Genomic DNA, 19,643 nt, shown 5'->3' on the forward strand with positions numbered 1-19,643 from the left:
ATCTCCAAACGCAGTGGAATGCAGACCGTTTTATATTACGCTTGCACTCGTAAGTTAAAAAAATTTGCACTTTTGGTCCCTCGGTTGGATGGTACATTGGTCTACATTTGTAAAATGGGAAGGCTACATCAATTTGATGGTTCTCATATTGCAGTGAACAGGGACCATACTATCAATAAGATGTCCTGCAGAAGGTGCAGCTATCTTCAGTGAGTGAAGGTCAAATAGCAAATTGAGGTTAATTTGTGTGAATACAGGCCAACACGTATCACGACTGCTAGCCTTAAGTGCCACAATGTATTAATCAGCCATCTCTCTCTGTCCTTTTGAAAACTATATACAGCTCTGTCTTCAGACCCAGAAAAAAAAAAACGCTTTTCTTTCACAAACACACTGCCGTATTCGCAAATCCCACCAGAGATACAAATGTTTACAGTGAGTTTAAATTTGATTCTTTTTGAGGTATTAATTCAGAAAAATATTTTCTCGTATTCCTTAGTTTATGCAGTAGGGGTTCCCCTCAATCTGTTACTTTACACCAAACCATCTCTTAAAAATACAAAAACACAAAACAAATTCTTTATAACTTATTTTCAGCTGTACTCGTTGGTTGTGACTGACATATCAAAACATGTCAATGATATCAAAATGCATTTTACAGTATTTACAAATAAAATCAAAAGGTGAAGGGCAGTAAGAAGGAGGGGGAGGGGGCTGGAATGGGGTTGCGCAGGAGGGGGCTGTGTATCAGCCAGCTTGGAGAGCGCTGTGTGACTATTTACTCCTCATATTGTGATCAGAGGGTGAGCCTGGTGCTGAGAAAAACCCGCATTGCCACGGAACAAAAAGCATTTTCAGTGGAGGCCCAATCAGATTTTACAGGTCTAAACTAAATTTAAAACCATATCTGAAGCACAGTGGTATGGACACGCAATCAGAATGAAAGGGGTAATCAACAGGGTCGATAAATGTGGCAGTCGGGTTTATCACAATGTCCACAGGACTGATAATGAGTGACCAAACTTCCTAGCTGGGCCTTATGAGGAGTTTTTCTGACCGCACATTTGAAAACAGAACCTAAAAGAAAAAGATGGAACCACACAAGATTCACAGACAAGTAGTGTATTGAAAATACAAATGAGACTCAATGACCAACAAGAGAAGTAGGTTGTATTTACAAGCAAGGGACTTAAAAATAAAAACATGAGGAACTGCCATGGAGCCTGTAGGAGGACTTTTTTTTATCATTATTTATATTTTCTCTCCACTCTTCCAGGCACTCAGGATTGAAAGGATTCAAAATCATTCTGAAATCAATACATGATGCCAAAGTCACAATAAACATTAATGACAGCTTACATGTAACTGTGAGGGATATTACAATGAACAGAGGTGAACTGATAACAGCTGGGATGCTTTGACAAGGCAAGATTAGAGCAAGTCATTTTTAGGAAGTAAGCCTACTGACAGTGCAATAAGCTTTTCATGCTACATGATAGAAACGCAGTGAAGACAACACATGAACGCACAGGTCAGGCATGACGAAAACAGCTAAAAAAAGAACATCTGGGAGGGTGCAAAATATTCTACAAATGTTTCAGATCCAGTGCTGACAGTGATTGTAATCATGTGATAAGCAGACAGCCATCAAATTCATACAGACTCAAATACTGAGAAGTACACTTTTACTATGGTAATCTGGTAGTGTTGACATCAGTTCCATGAAGAACACAGGAAGAGGTATATGTAAGGAGACATCTGACAAAACAAACAAACAAAACAAAACAAAAAAAGAGACAAATACCTAAAATCATGTAAACAGAGGTGTCATTGTGCATTCTTGAGTGTGTGCTTATTCTGTCTTCAATGTCGTTGAGATACAAATGTGCCCTTTACAGGAAAAATCCATAAAATCATGACTACATCATAGCAATATCAATTATGAAAATCATAACAATAATATAATCAATAATATACAAATATATAATGAGGAGACCGTTTCTGCCCCGGCGCCATCATCACCAGTTTAGCTGTTCTGTTTCAGAATGTACACGGCAGTGGACCGACTCCAGCCTCTGTCGTCAACTGCCGTTAAAAAACGTTAAAGAGGAGAGAGAATCAAATGTGACTGAAATTAGACCACCAGCCTTGGCGCTGAGCAGCAGCAGCTTGCTGTGAGTTTTTCTGGAACAGTCCCACCCATACAGAAAACCACACACACACACACTCACACACACACACGCTCATATACACCCATACTTTCAGGACCCTCAGTGTCCCGGGCCGGTAAGGAAGCCAGGCAGACAGGTGGGGGTGGAGTGGAGATTCTTTCTGTGGCTTGTGGCCTGCTTTCGTCCTGCGGATGCCACCCTGCCAGCTTTGGAGTGGGGAGAGCGGCCAGGCATCCTGCGCTCCGTAACCATAACGACGGGCTGAGGGGAGCCACCCCCCGCCAACCCAGAGTGTTACAAAAGGAGCAGAGGATATGGGAAGGGGGGAGACAGGACAAAAAGTGGGTATAAAACCCACCGGATGCAGTGTAATGGGAAGGGAAGAAAAGCAAGGAGGGATAAAAAAAAAATTAAAAATAAAAAAAATAAAGGTAAAATAAAAAAAAACAAAACGGGGAAAAATAATCAAACACTCATCGTCATGTTGGGTGAATACTGTAAAGAGAAAAGAGAGAAGGGGAGGGGGGCGGAGGGAGCACAGTGATGAGCCAATGTTCTTATGCTTCACACAGATGATGACAATGCTTCAAAAGATATGAAAATGTCCAACAGTGATGAATGAAGGTAGGAATTAATGAATTAACAGACAGGCCTCTAACATAAATTTGATCTAATTTATTGTATTTGCTAAAAATCATTGCCTAATACAATGTCTGCCAATATTGTTACAAAACACATTAAACTCATTAGCTTTTCTTGTCTTAGCTGCAGACAGCTTGACGCATCAATCAGACTACAAAGAACTGTAGAGTGCTAACATTTGTGATTAAAACATGGAAGACAAATATTAATGTACCCTTACACAAACCATTCATTCCTTCATCCTCCTCTACCGTTCTACTGACTGGCTCCAGTGTTAAATTTAGCATTAGCTCAACAGAAAGGGGTAGTTTCTATCTCCAAAACCTCCTCATGATGCTTTAATGCTGAGTGACTAAATGATTTCTCTGGTCAGATTAAACAATATAAGTTGGCCTACATTCATATGCTATCAGTAATTAAATATGTCTGTCTGCACTGAACCTGAACATCTTATAAAATCCAGTATATTTTTTCATTTTCTTTGTGCTACCAGGGTTTCCCTTGCATTACTAAACGTTTTAGTCTAAACCACATCAAGTTTTTTAAACTTTGAAAACTTTTTGCACTCATATATCTCATTTATAAAAACAGATCTTTAAAGAATTATCCACTGTTAAGTTCTTTGAGTAACCCAAAGTGTAGCCTGCAGCTACAAACCTCTGCCCATGCTGTATTTCATTCAATTAATTTAAATGAATTCTCAAATAGGCTAATAATCAGGCAATGCTTTAACTAAAGTCTATTTACCACTCATTTTATGAAAATTGCAGGTATCCAGTGAATATACATTCAGATTTACTTTCATAAAAAACTTTAGAACTGAAGAGACTGACCACAGTGTAAGGTGGTAAAAGGCTGGGGGAAAGGAGGGAGGAGCAGAGTGGGTTGCTGTGCGTTAACACTTACACTTTCACTTTGGAATGGGTTTAAGAAGTTGCCTGCCATCTCTCCCTCGTCCCGCGGAGTCCCTGGGGGGTTATTCATACCTGCCATATTGTTTGGAGAGTTCTAGAAGAAAAAGAGAACAAGCTCAGCATGAAATACAATGACAGCTTAAAGAGCCTGAACAAAAGATTTGCAACTGTGACTGCTGCTGACTCTCCATCTCAAGAAATGTCTCACCTTTGGCAACCCATCCATATCCCCCGAGCCTGTGAACACAGGAAGTGACATAGGCATGACTACAGAGGTCCCTATACAGGGTTGTTTATCAACTGAGTGAGCCTACCCAGGTGGCTTCATGGCTTCTTCAAATCTGTGTTACAATACGCAGCCCTGCTGCTGACGTCCCATTAAAATAATGTGTTGTCCCACCTTATTAACACGTGGGAATAAGATCCTAATGTGCGGCCACAAATTAGTAAGGCGTGGGAATGAGATAATTAAGTTGTGGCCACCACTTAGTAAGGCGTGGGAATGAGATTGTGCCTTAAGTTGTGTCCAGGCATTAGGATCTTGTTCCCACACCTTAATAAATCATGGCCACACATTAGGATCTCATTCCCATGCCTTATTAAGTCGTGGCCACAACTTTATCATCTTGTTCCCATGCCTTAATAAATCGTGGCCATGCATTATTTTTATTTATACAGGGCATCACCAGCGGGGCTCCGTATTACAAAGATACAGACTATCAAATGAGCTATAAAGGGTTAAACTGAACAATCAAAGTCAGAACACCTAGAAATGTCTCACCTAGTGACCCGTTCATATGATGTGGTTCCATTGACCCCATTCCACCCATTGGGCCGTCAGGGCCAGGCCCCATTGGAAACTGGAAGAATATCACATAGATTATACAACACATTGTGTACATGATAATAATACAATGATCGTTAAAAATATTTATACAATTGCAGTCTTCATCACAGAGCTTCAAACCCACCCGGCCACAGTCACACAAGGCAACAAATAACTCACATTAGGTCTGTTGCCGCCAGGGCCGATAGGGTTCATCATAGTGTAGATGTTTTCACTGGAATTTGTTGAGTCTGAGTGAAGATGAAAACAGTAGTTAAGATAAAAGTTATGTCTGGAGACCAGTTCTGCTAAGCTACATCTATTAAAAACAACATTCTACCTAAGCCTGTGGCCAACTATTCCAGATTGTTTGAGAAAACATTACGATGTTGTACTTAACTCTCACATTTCCCCTTTAAACAATTAGGCCAAAATATGCTCGCTTTTCTGATTAAGGCTTTTACATTGTCAGTATGGAAGTATAAACCACAGTCAGACTGACCTCCTGGGCTTGGCATGATAGGCGTTCCTGGTGGCCCTCCACCTCCTGGAGGCCCCTGTGAGCCAGGGCATAAAAACAAACATAAAATGAAAAAGGAAACATTCTGTGGTGTATAAAAAAACTCAACAATGAGAGCTGCTATTTCAAGTGTACGGCCTCTTTAATGATGGAAAACTGGCATGAGACTTACCACATAGTTTCCAGGTGATGAGGATGAGTATGCTATCTGTGGGAAGGAAGAACAAGAGCGAATGTGAGCAATGGCGACTGATGTTACTCGTCAGCAGTGTCATATTAAACAAAACCTATTTCTGAACTATATTTCTTTCATTATTTTGTATTATTGGAAAATGTCAGACATTGTGTAAACATAAATCTATCCCATTTCATATACAGGGTGAGTCAAAAGTCACAGGACACCATTTTATTTTATTTTATTTTTTATTTTATTATCAAATTTTATCTCTGGGGTCATCTCAAACCAGGTGTGTATGTTGAGAAAATCTGCAACAAACACCACCTTCAGCATCGCACCGTGGAGGCTGGTGACAGCATTTCTCCGGAGATTCTCATGCGGGTTCATAACGATTGGATCCTGTGCCTTCAGCTCTGTGTTCAGCACCAGGGACAGCACACTGAACACGTCAAATAGCTGCGCATCACAGGCAACGTTCCCAGTTGTTGTTGCAATTTTCTGTGTTAATAACTTTTGAACCACAAGAGGTGCAAATCTGATTGTGGTAATCGATTTATAAGACAATTCTGGTCTTCTTTGATACACTACATGACCACCTTCCCACTGGAAAAACCTGCCCTTGATCCAATATGGTGGCTTTCAAGATGGCAGCCATGTTCCAGACATAGCCTGAAAGATGGGCCCCTTCACCCATTATTTGCTGGGGTATTCACAAATGTCATTTTCCCTTTCATTTCTGAAATAAAACTGTGACCTGTGACTTTTGACTCACTCTGCATTTCTGTGATATGATGTTTTGTTATGGCAATGATGTTACGCAACAAATAAGAAATATTCACATTTTCAAAGAAATATTATTGAACAAATACACAGGAAATGGACTTACTGAGTTTGCATTAGGATTTGGCCAGGGACCTCGACCGCCCGGACCCCTTTGAGAGAGAGCACAGAGAATCAATCAGTCAATTAGTCTTTTTCTGTGTGTCTAAAACTGATAGAACCCTCATATCTGTGTACAGCAAGAATCTTAAATGTGCTTACATGTTCATTCCTGACATGGCTGGGCCACCAAGAGAGTTAGGAGGGGGCCTCATCCCACCGCCATAGTTCTACACAGAGAGAGAGAAGATTTGGTTAGAAAGAAAACACCACTGGCATGTGCTAATCAACGGCAAACCAAACCCAGACTGCCCCCATCACACAAACAGCCCTCTACTGCAGTTCAGTATGAAATGAAATGCAGGAGCCTAAATCAATTTTTAAAAATTCTGCATAATTAATTCATTAAATCGTGTTAACAGGGTGGTTTAATGCGAAGTGCTTCTTTCCAGAGAAACGTGCCGAGTTAAGTGATACTTTTTTTAATCCCACAAACGGGGAAATTCGACCTCCGCATTTACTCCATCCCTGAAGTGAAACACCACATACACACTAGTGAATACACACACACCCGGGGAGCAATTGGGGGTTAGATGTCTTGCTCAAGGACACCTCAGTCATGGACTGTTGGCCCTGGGGATCGAACCGGCAACCTTCCGATTACAGGGCCAGTTCCCTAAACTCCAGCCCACGACTTTATGATAGTTTTATCATACAAGTTAAAGGGAAATTCTACTGATTTTCCTAAATTTCAGCATAATTCAATTGCTGTGATGTTAATAAAGTCATTCAGGTGATTTAATGTGAACTGATGTATTGTAACTAGTTAGTATACTGCATAATATAGGTTACACATTCAAAATGGTATGGATACTGCATTCAATATGCGTGAACAAAAAAACAAACAAAAAAAAATCAGTCACAGCTTTCTCATTGACCAATCTGTACATCAACTGAGGTCGTTTCTTTTCACATTTGAGTGGTTGCTGACTGACCTGTGGGCCCATGCCTCCCATCCCCCTGGGCGGGTTCATCCTCATTGGGCCGCCCATGTTTGGATGTCCTGGATGAAGAGGATGGAAAGAAAAACATGAAGTCTCCCATGTGCCTTAGTACACATTACTGTCAAATGGTTTGAAATTATTTTTTTAAATAAATAAATATTGTTATTTTATATATTTATATATATATACAATGTAAATGTTAAGCAGGGTGCCTAGGGACATCTATTCAATATCTTAATGCTAATAATCTTACAGTAGTTACGTATTTTAATATTTTTGTCAAGTCTTCTTTGTAATACAGGAAGTTCTAGATATCAATTTTAATGTAACTTCAGGTTTGATGCTCTACAGCAGCCTTCAAATCAGGCTTTTGAATCCAGTTCAGTTAAACTACCAGTAAATACAGGGAAAAGGCCTGAATTTAAAGACCTCTGATCTACAGCTTTCTCAGTACTTTTAGAACTGTCTACAGCTCGTCTACAGCACCTCATTCTAGAAGCATCTAAATTTTCTTACCTTTACCGTTTCCTGTTAATTATTTTAAAAATCTACACAACACTAGCATGTTAAAAACAGTTTGTACCTTAATTTGCAACCAAACTGGATTAATATTATTGACATTTTTGATTCCAAACATTGCAACACTGTAAATGTGAGTGATGGCAGTTTAACTCTACCTTGTGGTCTGGGATCCAAACTGTTTGGCAGGAGTGGCTGTGACCCTGGAACACCCACAGGAGGCTGAGGAGGAAAGGAAGGAGAGGAAGAACAAGTGAGAACCGATGGAGAATGGAGAGGACCGGGGCCTCATATAAAGGAGGTGTGTCTGATACCTGATTTGGCATGCGGAGTGATGGGCGGGGTCCCCCTGGGTACCGTGGAGACATGAAAGGCTGACAAGAGAGAGAACAGAAGAGCCACAGTCAAACAACAAAGTATCAATTTAAGAAGAGCACATTTAAGGGCAAACTCTCAGGGCATGCGGGGCGAGTTGGTGATTAGGCTAAATCACACTTTAAATACACCTCTTTGTGGACTTGTCAGTAAAGCAAAATGGACTATTTGAGTCATCCAAGTTTTATTGTAGCTCTAATATCAACCGATCACTCTGCTGGGTTGTGAACTGCCAGGTTTGCCTGTAGCACATCAGTCAGTGCTGGCTATTCAAGTTTAGTTCAATTCACCATTCACCTCAATTAAATCTGCAACCAGCATAAATATACTAGTCAAGTTTTGACTGATTGACCACTACTAAGTTTACAGATGTTCAGGTCAGCTAAGCCCTGCTTTTAAGCAACTGACTGAACTGATTGGCCGTATTGTTTTTAGGAACAAATATTCTGAGACCGGTTTTGCAAGGATTAAACACAAAAAGCCTACAACATATTATGCAAATCAGCAAAACACCAATAAGGTGGAAGTACATGCATTGCCAGGATTTCACAATATTTAACACCAATCTTTCACAGTAAAATACTGTCGTCAGCATTTTACTGTGAAATCAACTCAAGATATTTTCTGTGATAACAAAGCAAATTACTTTAAGGTTGACCATGAGCTGTACCAGGCTGTACATAGCATTATGGGATATGACAGCAATTAAGAGTTCAAAAGGCATAAATAGTTTAAAAGAAATATTTAAACTGTTTTTACTCTGAAGACACGTTTTGAACGTATAAAGTTTTACAATGGATTGTTTTGTTTGACTGTTTAAATGCTGAAATGCTTCGATTGTTTCAAAGCTAATTAAATGCTTAAATCCAGTTAAATCAAGTTTTTGGTCAGATTTTTGCAAGTTTGAAAGTCTGTTAAATGTATTTTGCAGTGAAAAAGCATATTTGAGATGTTTTATGCATATACAATGCAAACAATGGTGTATAAATATGTTCATGAATATGCATCGATATTGTTTTTAATTTAAATAATTAAAGGTCTGGTAAAAGTAAAAGTCAAATCTAGCTACTGAGTTGCATCACTTTTACAGTTATTATGTAAAACTACATGAATCTTAGTTACAGCTTATTACTGGAAGTGTATAGCAAATTACAGCTACATGCTGCATGCTGTATATCACTGCTGTCGGAACAAAAACTTGTATCTCCAAAACGGTAATTTTACAGGAGAAGCAAAAAATCTACTTTACTTTTAATATAAGTCAATGGAACCAGACATTTTTCCAAGTCATTTTGGGCTGTTTCTTTTGGGTCCATTCATCATGAACTTTACACAAAAGGGCATTTTCAAAACAACCTGAAAAACAACTTATATGGAGATACAAGGTTTTGATCCAACAGCAGCGATAAATAACAGTACACGTAATTGTGTCTATAACCATATATATGATCATATGCTTCAAGCTCCAAGAGCACAGAAACATAAAATATTATTTGTTTGAGAAGTAAAAGAACAATGTAATGAAATATGCTTCAATATTTCCAATGAAATATGTGTTTTGACACTTTGCTATGCCTTGGGTGTTTTAACAAAGAAATAAAACTGGTGGAGTGATGAACAGACAGACAGGCATGGAGTGATTATTACCAGTAGTGATGGCTGATATCGCAAAAATACAGCATCACTAAATTGAATCACGCAAACCTGAAGTTTTCAGGACACTCAGCGTGCGTCAGTATTTAGTTTATCATTTGATAAATTGGCATAGACAAAAAGGAACCGGTGGTACCACATTTAAAAAAAACCCAAGCAAACAACTAAATATAAAACTTACTATAAAATAAAGCCAAATTTCATTCATCATTTCAAAGTTCATTATTCATTGTATCACACACTACGCTGCACCTAAACAGGACCAATTATGCCCTCTTTTTAATGAACCACACTGATGGTCAGTGTTCTTCAGGGAAATAAAACTATCCACAATATGCTCAAAGAAGAATTCTGTGACATAATGTGATGTAATTTATCATCTAATGATAAACACCAACATAATGCCCACCCCTAACTACAGGGTACACTTCATGCAGTGCCCAATCACCGGAGATGAAAAGGGAAGAGCAAATGCTGAAAGGAGCCAGCAGAGGGAGCCATAACACTGCATGAAATGGCTTGATCACTTACTGTGAACCTCATAAACAGTGTCTCTAAATACAGAGAGGAAGATGCTCCACATTTAAGTGTTAAATACAAGATATTTATCAAAAACGGAGAGTAAAAAACAGAAGATATGTCACATAGATATACACTTACGTCCATTTACAGCACTGTGTAAATATCAGAGACCATTTACTCAATTTCCAGTCTAAATGGCCTTCAAGTACAAGTTCTTCATTTTTTTCAGGAGATATTTCTGTGATTAGATATAATCCACTTATATAAGAGAAAGGAAAGTTGAAGAAAAATAAGTGAAAGTGAACAAGAGTTTCCAAACCTGGAGTTCAAAAATGATTGGAGGACAGAAAGAAAATGGGATTCTTAACCTCAGTGCAAGACCTGACAGACCACTAAAACTGTCCCCATCAGATAAACAGTCCTTAAAGATCTCATCTTTGAGAGAGAAGAGAAAATCAAGCTCCACTCTTACTTCAGATCACACACAGGTGTTTCTGTCCATCCTTCCACTGTGAGACGACAACTCAACACTGCACGTCTGAAAGGACGTGAAGCTGTCAAGAAGCTGTTACTGAAAAAAGGAAATTTGCAAATCAACAAAGAAGCTGCTACTATCAGAACCATGGACTGTCCACCCCAGAGTCCAGACCTCAGCATAATTGAATGTGTTTGGGATTGCTTGGATCGTGAGAAGCAGAAAATGCAACCGACTTCTAAGACAGAACGTTTGAGGTGTGGGAAAATATCCTTTCGGCTTTCTTTGAAAAACTGAGAGCGAGCCGCCTGAAAACAATGGAAGCGGTAGTAAAGGTAGAAGTCTGACACACTGAATTCTTAAAGATGCATATTTAGTCATAAAAAATCATATTTAGATGTTGAGGCTTCTGTTGAATATATATCTTTTCTGGTTTCTGCACTGAAAAATGTTTCTGTACTGAAAAACTTGTACTTAACGCATGTTTTGATTGGAAATGAAATAAATGATGGTGGTCTCTGACTTTAGCACAGACTTTGAAGCACTTCGAAGAACCCAGACATTTACATATGCGCACATGGACAATCACACATATAGTACTGTGTGAAAGTTTTAGTCATCTAAGCACATTTTTAAACAATTTACCTCAGCAGTGAGTTTATCACAACATACATTAGAATAAAGTCATATTCATAATACAAATAAACATAAAAACAATAAAATTTAACAAGAACTTCTTGGGTCCAATTTTTCCTTGACACCTTCACAGCCACCACAGAGACTTGTTAATGTCATCAATTACATCATGAGCACAATTTACTGAAGCACTGATTGGTCAACCAGGACCTGCTTTTTAACTACATGTAATACTGGGCTTCCTCGAGGAGAGGCTTGAAAATGGTTAAACACACTAACATCCATAAAATCACTATCTAATATTTATATAATTTTATATATATATGCATAATCATTATTAATTAATATTTTATAAATTTTGTTTATTCAAATCTGAACACTTTTCCCAGCAAATAAACACAAACTATACAAATAAATAGATTTTGAAAATGTGTCTTGGGTGCCTAAGACTTTCGCACAGTACTGTATATACACACACAACACAATAGCATGTGCTGACTCCAAATGTCAAAGATCAGAAAGACGAGAACACACACAAACACACACACACACACACAGAAACGTGCGCCAATCCACTCAGGTATAGTAGTGTGTCACCCTCTTCAATTACGCTCATAAAACTGGATACTCCCCCGGCGATGTGTACAGAACAGGCGCACTACGCCACAACAACAAACTGCCTTCACAAACAATTAAACAGCCACCAGAGCTTTCGCTGACGCTTACAGAATGACCACAGTCCTATGGGACATACTTATGTGTTCTTTTCTTTCTTTGATCAGATACAGCATCCATTATCCTGTTTGTTAACCATGTGGAAACGTGCATTTATATAAGGGTGCCTCTGTAGAGCATGTGTTCCCACACTGAATGTGTTCAGGATTATTTGGATTGTAAGAAGCAGAAAATGTTCTAAGTGCAAGTTCTAAGACCGAACTTCTGGATCGGCCTCAAAAACTGAAAGCAAGTCTCCCAAACATGGAGGCTGTAATGAAGGGTGGACACACTAAATACTGAAACATGTGACATGATACTGAGCTGTGGATGCTCCTGTGTAATTTTATGTTACATGGATATGTCTGGTGCATCACTGCATGCAAGCGTACACATGGTGTGAATAGTCATGACTCTGTGAAGTCCTTTTTCACAAAAGCAGTTTCATTTTTTAACTGAAAGAGCCAAGATATATATTGTTTTGGTTACTAAAGTGAATGATAGGGTTAAGAGTCATATACCTGTATATATAGTCATTTACAGAAGGTGTACAGAAAAGACACTACAATATGAATGATTTGTCTGCCAGCTTTAGTGCACATTTTAAATTTCTATTTATTTCCTGAGTTGAACATATTGAGGTATATATACATATAATATAAACAAAAACATATTTTTTTTAGTTATTTGAGGGGACATAAAATGACATGTTATTACAATGCACACACACATATATATATATATATATATATATATATATATATATATATAATACCATTTTGTATAAGCCATAACCAAATTTGTTGCATGTACATGATCAGAGAAACAGATGATTCCATAATAACTGAAAAACCATAAAGCACCAAGAATTAACTTATTTAAGCAATAGAACATCAGAGGGAATGTGTTATTGCAAATGCTATCATGGTTATGGTTTGGTTGCAGGCATAAGCAGAAGATTTTCCCGCAATAACAAACAACTTTGAGCATTCCATTGTTTTTATACAACAGTTTTACAAAATAAAAGTAAAGCAAAGAAGCCCCAAACATTGCATCAAACGTGCTTTAATATTGGCAATTCCTTTTGCCACAATTTAGTAGCCATTTTCATTAAGAATCAAGCCAGTATCAAGTTTAGCTCAGTTTTTTCAATATTTGCCAGATTAAGCTGAATGTCATTTAGTTCCATCCAGTCTGTGAAGCATTTCAGAGTCTTGCATTCTGAATTGTATTCTGTTTGTTTCTGTGTAATTCCAGTTTGTTGAGTTTGCTTTGCATCAATGACAGGATCAGGCATTGATGAAAGCCTGCTGTCACATTCTTCTTCAGAATCTGTCCAAACTGGCTGCAGGTCAAATCTAATCTTAAAGCAGTTATCTAATGCACGGATTTCCAACCTTTTGCAACTCGTGCCCCATAAAACTGCCCACAAAAGCTTCTGCTGCCCACTAAAAAGTTTGAACCAGCTCAATTGTTTCAAACATGAGCCAATATAAAACCACAATCAATGTAGCCTATCAACTTTCACTTGACTGTATAGTCACATGTTAAAAACCAATGTATTAGTAACATATTAGTTTTGGTTTCGGGTTCCTAACATTTCAATTTCAATCTAAACATTTCAATCTATACTTTATAAGTTATTACTGAATAACAATTATATACAACAAGTGAATTTAACTGTGTGAAACTTCATAGTATAAAAAGCATATGGGACATATTACTACATATAGGTAGTAACACATGCTCCCTCATCCTGACACTGCATAAAAACAAACGTATGTGTGTCGTGTGTGTGTGTGTATGTGTGTCCCAGTGCTGCATTATTAATGAGATATTGATGGGAGATGGGATAGTGCGTGTGAGGCTTAGAGAGGGAGCGGCTGTGGACTTCTGGCCAGATGAACCTGTTCTCCTCTCAGACTGGGCAACAGCTTACATTATTTATCCTGCACCATGACTGCCATCCATAAGGAGGGTGTGTGTGTGTGTGTGTGTATGTGTGTGTGTGTGTGTGTGTGTGTGTGTGTGTGTGTGTATGGATGTGTGAGAGCGTGAGTGCTTTTTAAAAGAAAACAGAGTGAGGTAATGTACTACTAGTGTTCAGTAGTGCACATGCAGGAAATAGAGCAAACGAATGAGGAGGAAGAAGATGGAGATGGTATAAATATGCAAGAAACAAACAAGATGGATGACGCACAGAGGGTTTTGTCACTGGAACAGAACCAAATCAGAGGCCTCAATTGTGTACAGCTGCTGCTTCTAATCGGTCCAGCTGTAAATCTGTCCAATATATTGTGAATTAGAGATGCATGAAAATTTAGGCCACCAAAAAATTTCAGATGAAAATGGCCTTTTTTCGTTTTTCAGCACAAAAGAGAAACAGAAAAGTCCATGATGTCACACTGATGCCATCTGTGGCCATCATTTTTGAAAGAACAAGAAAATACCACAATTTAAAAAAAAAAATCATAAGAGCTAAAGTGCAAAGAATAACAAAAAAATAATGGAATTTATCATTTTAAAAAGTGTTATGAAAGGTTTTATGGCCATGTTATGACACAGTTTCATCAGAATGTATTTATGCCTTTCAGTAATTTAATAACATTATATCCAACATGTGAACCCAAACATGAAAATCAGGCGATTTCCACGGTTTACAGTTTTCATCACCAATGTCCAGTGAGAGGAACAGTGACTCCATGCTCCAAACACTGAGTGTGTATTTCATGTATATCATATATACAGTCAAATGGTTCAAATTCATTCATGATTGTAGCTTCTCGTTCTTGTTCACACAGCTCATGGATTCTTGTCTTAACAGAGGCTCTCAAGGGGAATTGGAACTTTGCATTTAGCTATTGCTTTTGCTAGTTTGCTGCTTGTTGATTTATTCACAAACTTCCTGCGAACACAGTCCAGTCTGCTGAAAGTACCATATTAAAAACTGCTTAAACACTGTATTTGAACGAGAGGGCTACAATCATAGATTCTATCGGATCAACAGATAGTGTGGAAGCTTTTGGACTTTTGCCTGCACTATCACAGATCACTCAAAGCCCCAAAATAGGAAAGCGTGTTAACAGGTTTAACAAGGGAACTAGTAGCATTAGTAATTTATTGTGTGTTAACTTTGACAGTCTGAGAAAATTAACACATGTAATCCCAAATGCCAAATGCAGTTACTGTACGACAGGCATGTGTGGGGACCTTCCAGGCCAAAGTGCTATTGATATTAGCGTTTACCTTCATCACGCACTGCTAGCACTGAATTCAGTTCATGAAGGCCTTGCTGATCAGCTGATGAGCTGAATCAGGTGTGTTTAATGAGGCAGTGTGCTGAAGTCTGCAGTGGTTTGACCTGTCAGCTGTGTAGCCTGCACTTGTACTGCACGCAGAGGTGGGCAGTATGATATATTATCACTGTCGCAATAAATTTTATGCTTATGTGTAAATCATCAGTACTAAAATCAATTTAATTACAAATAGAGCATAATCAGTCCTGTTCAACTGGATTTAGTGCAGTACAGTGTGTTAAATGTTGAATAAAAATCATTGTATCCATAGTTTTGATGGCTGTTTTTAAATGAAGCATTAACGGTGCATTGAGTCTGTTTGTCTAAATATTGCCATATGTAAAAAAAAAAAAAAACGTGGTATGACATTTTTGACCCATTGCCCACCCTAATTATACACCCATATAGGAATAGGTATTGTGATAAATCTCAGGGATCCAAACTTATGGGTAATTCCAGATTACAGTTTTGATTTTTCTAGAAGTCCACAACATAATGAAATAATGAGTAAATAAAAGTACAGAGATTGAGAGACAGCGGTCTTACCTGACCGTGGGGTCCCATCATGGGATTGTTGGGGTTGTGTGGGGGAGGCTGAGAGTGAGGAGAGGGCTGTGAACCAGGAGGACCCTGCAGTAGAGAGAGAGAGAGAGAGAGAGAGAGAGAGAGAGATGACCCATCACCACAAGTAAGCAACAAAGCCACTCAAACAGGGTTTCCTTCAGGCAGGCTGCTATTATACAGAAACATGGCTTCTCAAAATCCATGTCCAGTACTGTACTAAATTCTTCAGTGATCTGAGAAAACAATATCTAAAGCCATGTATCTGGTCAGTAAGCATTAGAAGACTAACATGAGAACAAATACAAATAAACAGCTAAACAAAACATTGATTTGATGCGTGTCAGTCTGCCAGAGCTCTTGTTGAGTAAGTCCTGTATTCACAGTTACCATCTAACACCTAGTTTATGTAATCAACCCTTTATTAAATGAAATTAATTGAGCTGCTGATGGAATTTAATAAATCCATGCAATGGCTGGAGTGCAGCGAGAAGCCAGCAATCAACGTGTTCTTCTAACTGTATTCTTCTAACATATTAATAACTTAATAAAATAAATAAACTTAATAAATAAATAAATAAACCTTGCATAGTACTTCTTCATTAAAAAACTCAGCCAGTGTCAGTTTAGAATTATTCATTAACTCCTTTATGATTCTAATTATGTATTTAGCTCCTTATATATAATATATTCACATCTTTCAAAAAAATAAAAAAAGAAAACTTATTATGTGTTTCATTTATGCAGCTGATACCTTCTGTAAAACGTTTTCAAGGCAGAGTTGGTGGGTTCGTGGTTATGAGCTTTATTTTTTACCTTAGCACAGGTTAAAGCTCAGATATTATCTCTCATCTATCTATCTTATACTGTCTTAAATTCTGTTCAATATACACAAAACTGAATTGAAACATCACATCACATAGTTTTGCATAAACACTATAGCAATAAACAGACTTTTTATTATATCATTGTATAAGAATTGTATGAGCATAAACAGCTGGTGAGAATCTTATAATTGCTTTTTCACAAACTTCCACACATCAAAAGCAACATCTTGGATGACATCAAATAACATCATTAAATGAAAAAAGACGTGCAGGTTTTACAACCGGGATCAATCTTGTCATTTATTTTTTTGACCAGGTGGATGGAATCTCCTTGAATCCCCATCAAATCAAGCCCTGGCCATACACACAGTTTGAGGTCCCCAATTTAAAGTTTCAAACAAATAAGTAAAAAAAGCAGACGACAGTGTTTTTGTTGTTGCTAATGTATCAGGCTTTAGTAAACTGAGACAATACAGCTATTTTTCTCTTTATGTGGAGATAAATGTGGCTTGTGATACACTAGAAGCAAATGCAGCAGCGGTAGCTATTTAATGAACAACTTCATGGCAGCCAACGTGCTATTTTGGCCTCCTACCTGATTATACATTTCACAGAAGATGAAAACAGTTACTGAGTCAGGCTAAGAAAACAATTAGAAGTCATAAACCCTCCAGCACAAACGCTGTCCAACAACCAGCCAGGGATCAAGCGGTCCTACAGAGTAGATAATGACCAAGAGCCATTTGTTCACTTCCATCTGTAGCACCACAAAGCACTCGTGAGGCAGAACGGGCGCTCACAATGATCTGCTTTGCCAAATGTTGCCAGAGAGGCCGTGCACACTTTGACAGGTCCCAGAGTGCGGTGGGTCTGAACTCCACACGCAGGTGAGCAGGACCAGCTGCTCATCCCGTGATGGCAACGGTCCTAATAGGGATGCAAAAATGTAACAGTGCATTGAACTGAAGGCTGATTTTGGAGAAGTACACTAACATCAGCTCTTCATCTAGCAGTCTGAGTGAGAATAAGCAGGAAATCAACCTTCTATGTCTTTAGATTTATATTTAAACTTTGCAGGCACTGTAGCACTTCTTTTATTTTAATGTTACGTTTTGGTTGGAAACAAAGGCTAAATTCTTGAAACCCTGAAAAGAGAATTGTCCAATCAGGATTTCTTTCCTTGTGGTATCTAGGTAGACACAGCTAAACTAGCTCTCCCATTGGTTAGGACTTCAGGAGCTAAACAGGATACCTAACACATCCGATTATCCACTTACGGAATTACTTACAATGGAATCTACCAATCACGTTCTGAATCCCAAACGGTGGGACCAACTTTGTGAGACTTACTGGAAGTTCTACGTGAATCATTTACTGAATGCGAGTTGTAGTCGAACCAGGTTTCAGTCAGTTATTAGAATATAGCTGCAGATCTACACAAGGACTCTTTATTGAAGGAGTTAATGTAAACCTACAGGGTAAAATATATGTTACATATATGTTACAAGTTTCAAATGTCTGTTTAATCTACAGCAGTCAAAGAAATGTTAATGTGAATTACCTTTAACTTTGTTCATTTAACCTGTTCTGAACTCATTTCTCAATTCCTGGTGCTAACAGTCACAGTACACCTCTGGTAAAAATAGCATCATAGTGCTTTTCCTCAAATTTCTTATACTCTGCTCCACAGAAACGGTTCCCGGATCTTCTCACACTCATCAAAACGATAGCTTTTAAATACTGTTTAAATCTCAAGTTCATTTCTCCACAGGTATGTATATGATAGATGTATTTTGCACCCAGCTAACTGTATACAAGTCTTAGTTCAACAATATATACAGTATTGTGGAAAAGCCCAGAATAATTTTTTCAAATTAATGATTTTTTTATATTTTATACACAATAGCAGTTGTACAAAACACATGTAAATACTCTAAACTAGAGAATAAAAGGTGGATGTATTGTAATTGGTAGTTGTACACAACATTTCAAGTATTTTGGAAACAACAAGCTATATGTAATATATTGTAATGATAACTTTACAGAAGAAGGAAAAACATTCTTGAATGGAATGTAAGTTAATGGAACTAGATTTTTTTCCAAGCATTTTTGTTGGTCTGTTCATCATGAAATTTTTGTGCATTGTAAAAGTCAGCTAGCATTTTCAAATTCTGTAAAAAGTCCAGAATGACAAAGATAGAGATACAATGTTTTGTTCTGGCAGCAGTGATGGGAAGGTAATTCAGGAAATGGCAATGTTATGGCGCATCAATTTTTGAGTTTTATTATTGTTTTCCATGTTAAATAGATGAAAAGCCCTGAAATATGAAGGAAATGCCACATTTAAGTTTATTCCATGTAAATGTATTATCTTATTTTCAAACTTGTGCATGCAACTGTACTCAGTTTATTTTTGAAAATAATCCTGAATCACAACGAAACAACTGAATCGAAACATGATTACGCCCTGCACTGTCACCTAGACTCCTACTCAAATCGACTTGTTGTGAGGTCACAGATTTGCACCCCTGGCTCCTAATAATGTGGCAGTTTGTAAGGGGCAGTGAGTGTTATGATCTTCCCCCTGCCACAAGTCTCTCCTGCTGGGTAAAGCAGCTGCTGCAGCCCCTGCCCCACTCTCCTCGACACCGCTCTGCCACTAGCACTGCACCTCCTCCTCCTCCCTCTAAACCAGGTCCATTATGAGTGAATGGGCGAGGCATATGGCCTTTATGATGGTGCCTACTCCTGCTATGCGGCCCTGTAGAGAGGAACAACATGAGTGGGTTCGCCTGCGTGCATGTGTGTGTGTGTGTGCATGTGTGGGTGAGTGTGTAGTGGAAGGGGGGGCGAGTGTGTGCTAAATGAAGCAATTAATAAAATCATTTTCTACCCAGCTAAGGAGATAACGGCTTGGCATGGAACCACAAG

The 19,643-nt window shown here is 38.3% G+C and overlaps 1 protein-coding gene across 1 annotated transcript in view; it reads right to left on the reverse strand.

Annotated features, from left to right (window-relative positions):
* Positions 1-1,106: 1,106 nt before the first annotated feature.
* ssbp4 (single stranded DNA binding protein 4) overlaps positions 1,107-19,643 on the reverse strand; it is a 96,793-nt gene continuing 78,256 nt past the window's right edge. Inside the window, exons 6-18 of the mRNA XM_037545516.1 lie at positions 15,871-15,954; positions 7,968-8,027; positions 7,812-7,875; positions 7,126-7,193; positions 6,293-6,360; positions 6,138-6,183; positions 5,246-5,281; positions 5,056-5,110; positions 4,734-4,804; positions 4,509-4,587; positions 3,936-3,964; positions 3,720-3,821; positions 1,107-2,666 (exon numbers count right to left, since the gene is read on the reverse strand). Coding sequence (XP_037401413.1) covers positions 2,637-2,666; positions 3,720-3,821; positions 3,936-3,964; positions 4,509-4,587; positions 4,734-4,804; positions 5,056-5,110; positions 5,246-5,281; positions 6,138-6,183; positions 6,293-6,360; positions 7,126-7,193; positions 7,812-7,875; positions 7,968-8,027; positions 15,871-15,954 — 792 coding nt within the window. The 3' untranslated portion in view covers positions 1,107-2,636. The remainder of the gene's footprint in view (positions 2,667-3,719; positions 3,822-3,935; positions 3,965-4,508; positions 4,588-4,733; positions 4,805-5,055; positions 5,111-5,245; positions 5,282-6,137; positions 6,184-6,292; positions 6,361-7,125; positions 7,194-7,811; positions 7,876-7,967; positions 8,028-15,870; positions 15,955-19,643) is intronic.

Source organism: Pygocentrus nattereri, chromosome 15, assembly GCF_015220715.1.
Source record: "Pygocentrus nattereri isolate fPygNat1 chromosome 15, fPygNat1.pri, whole genome shotgun sequence".
Lineage (NCBI taxonomy): Eukaryota > Metazoa > Chordata > Actinopteri > Characiformes > Serrasalmidae > Pygocentrus > Pygocentrus nattereri.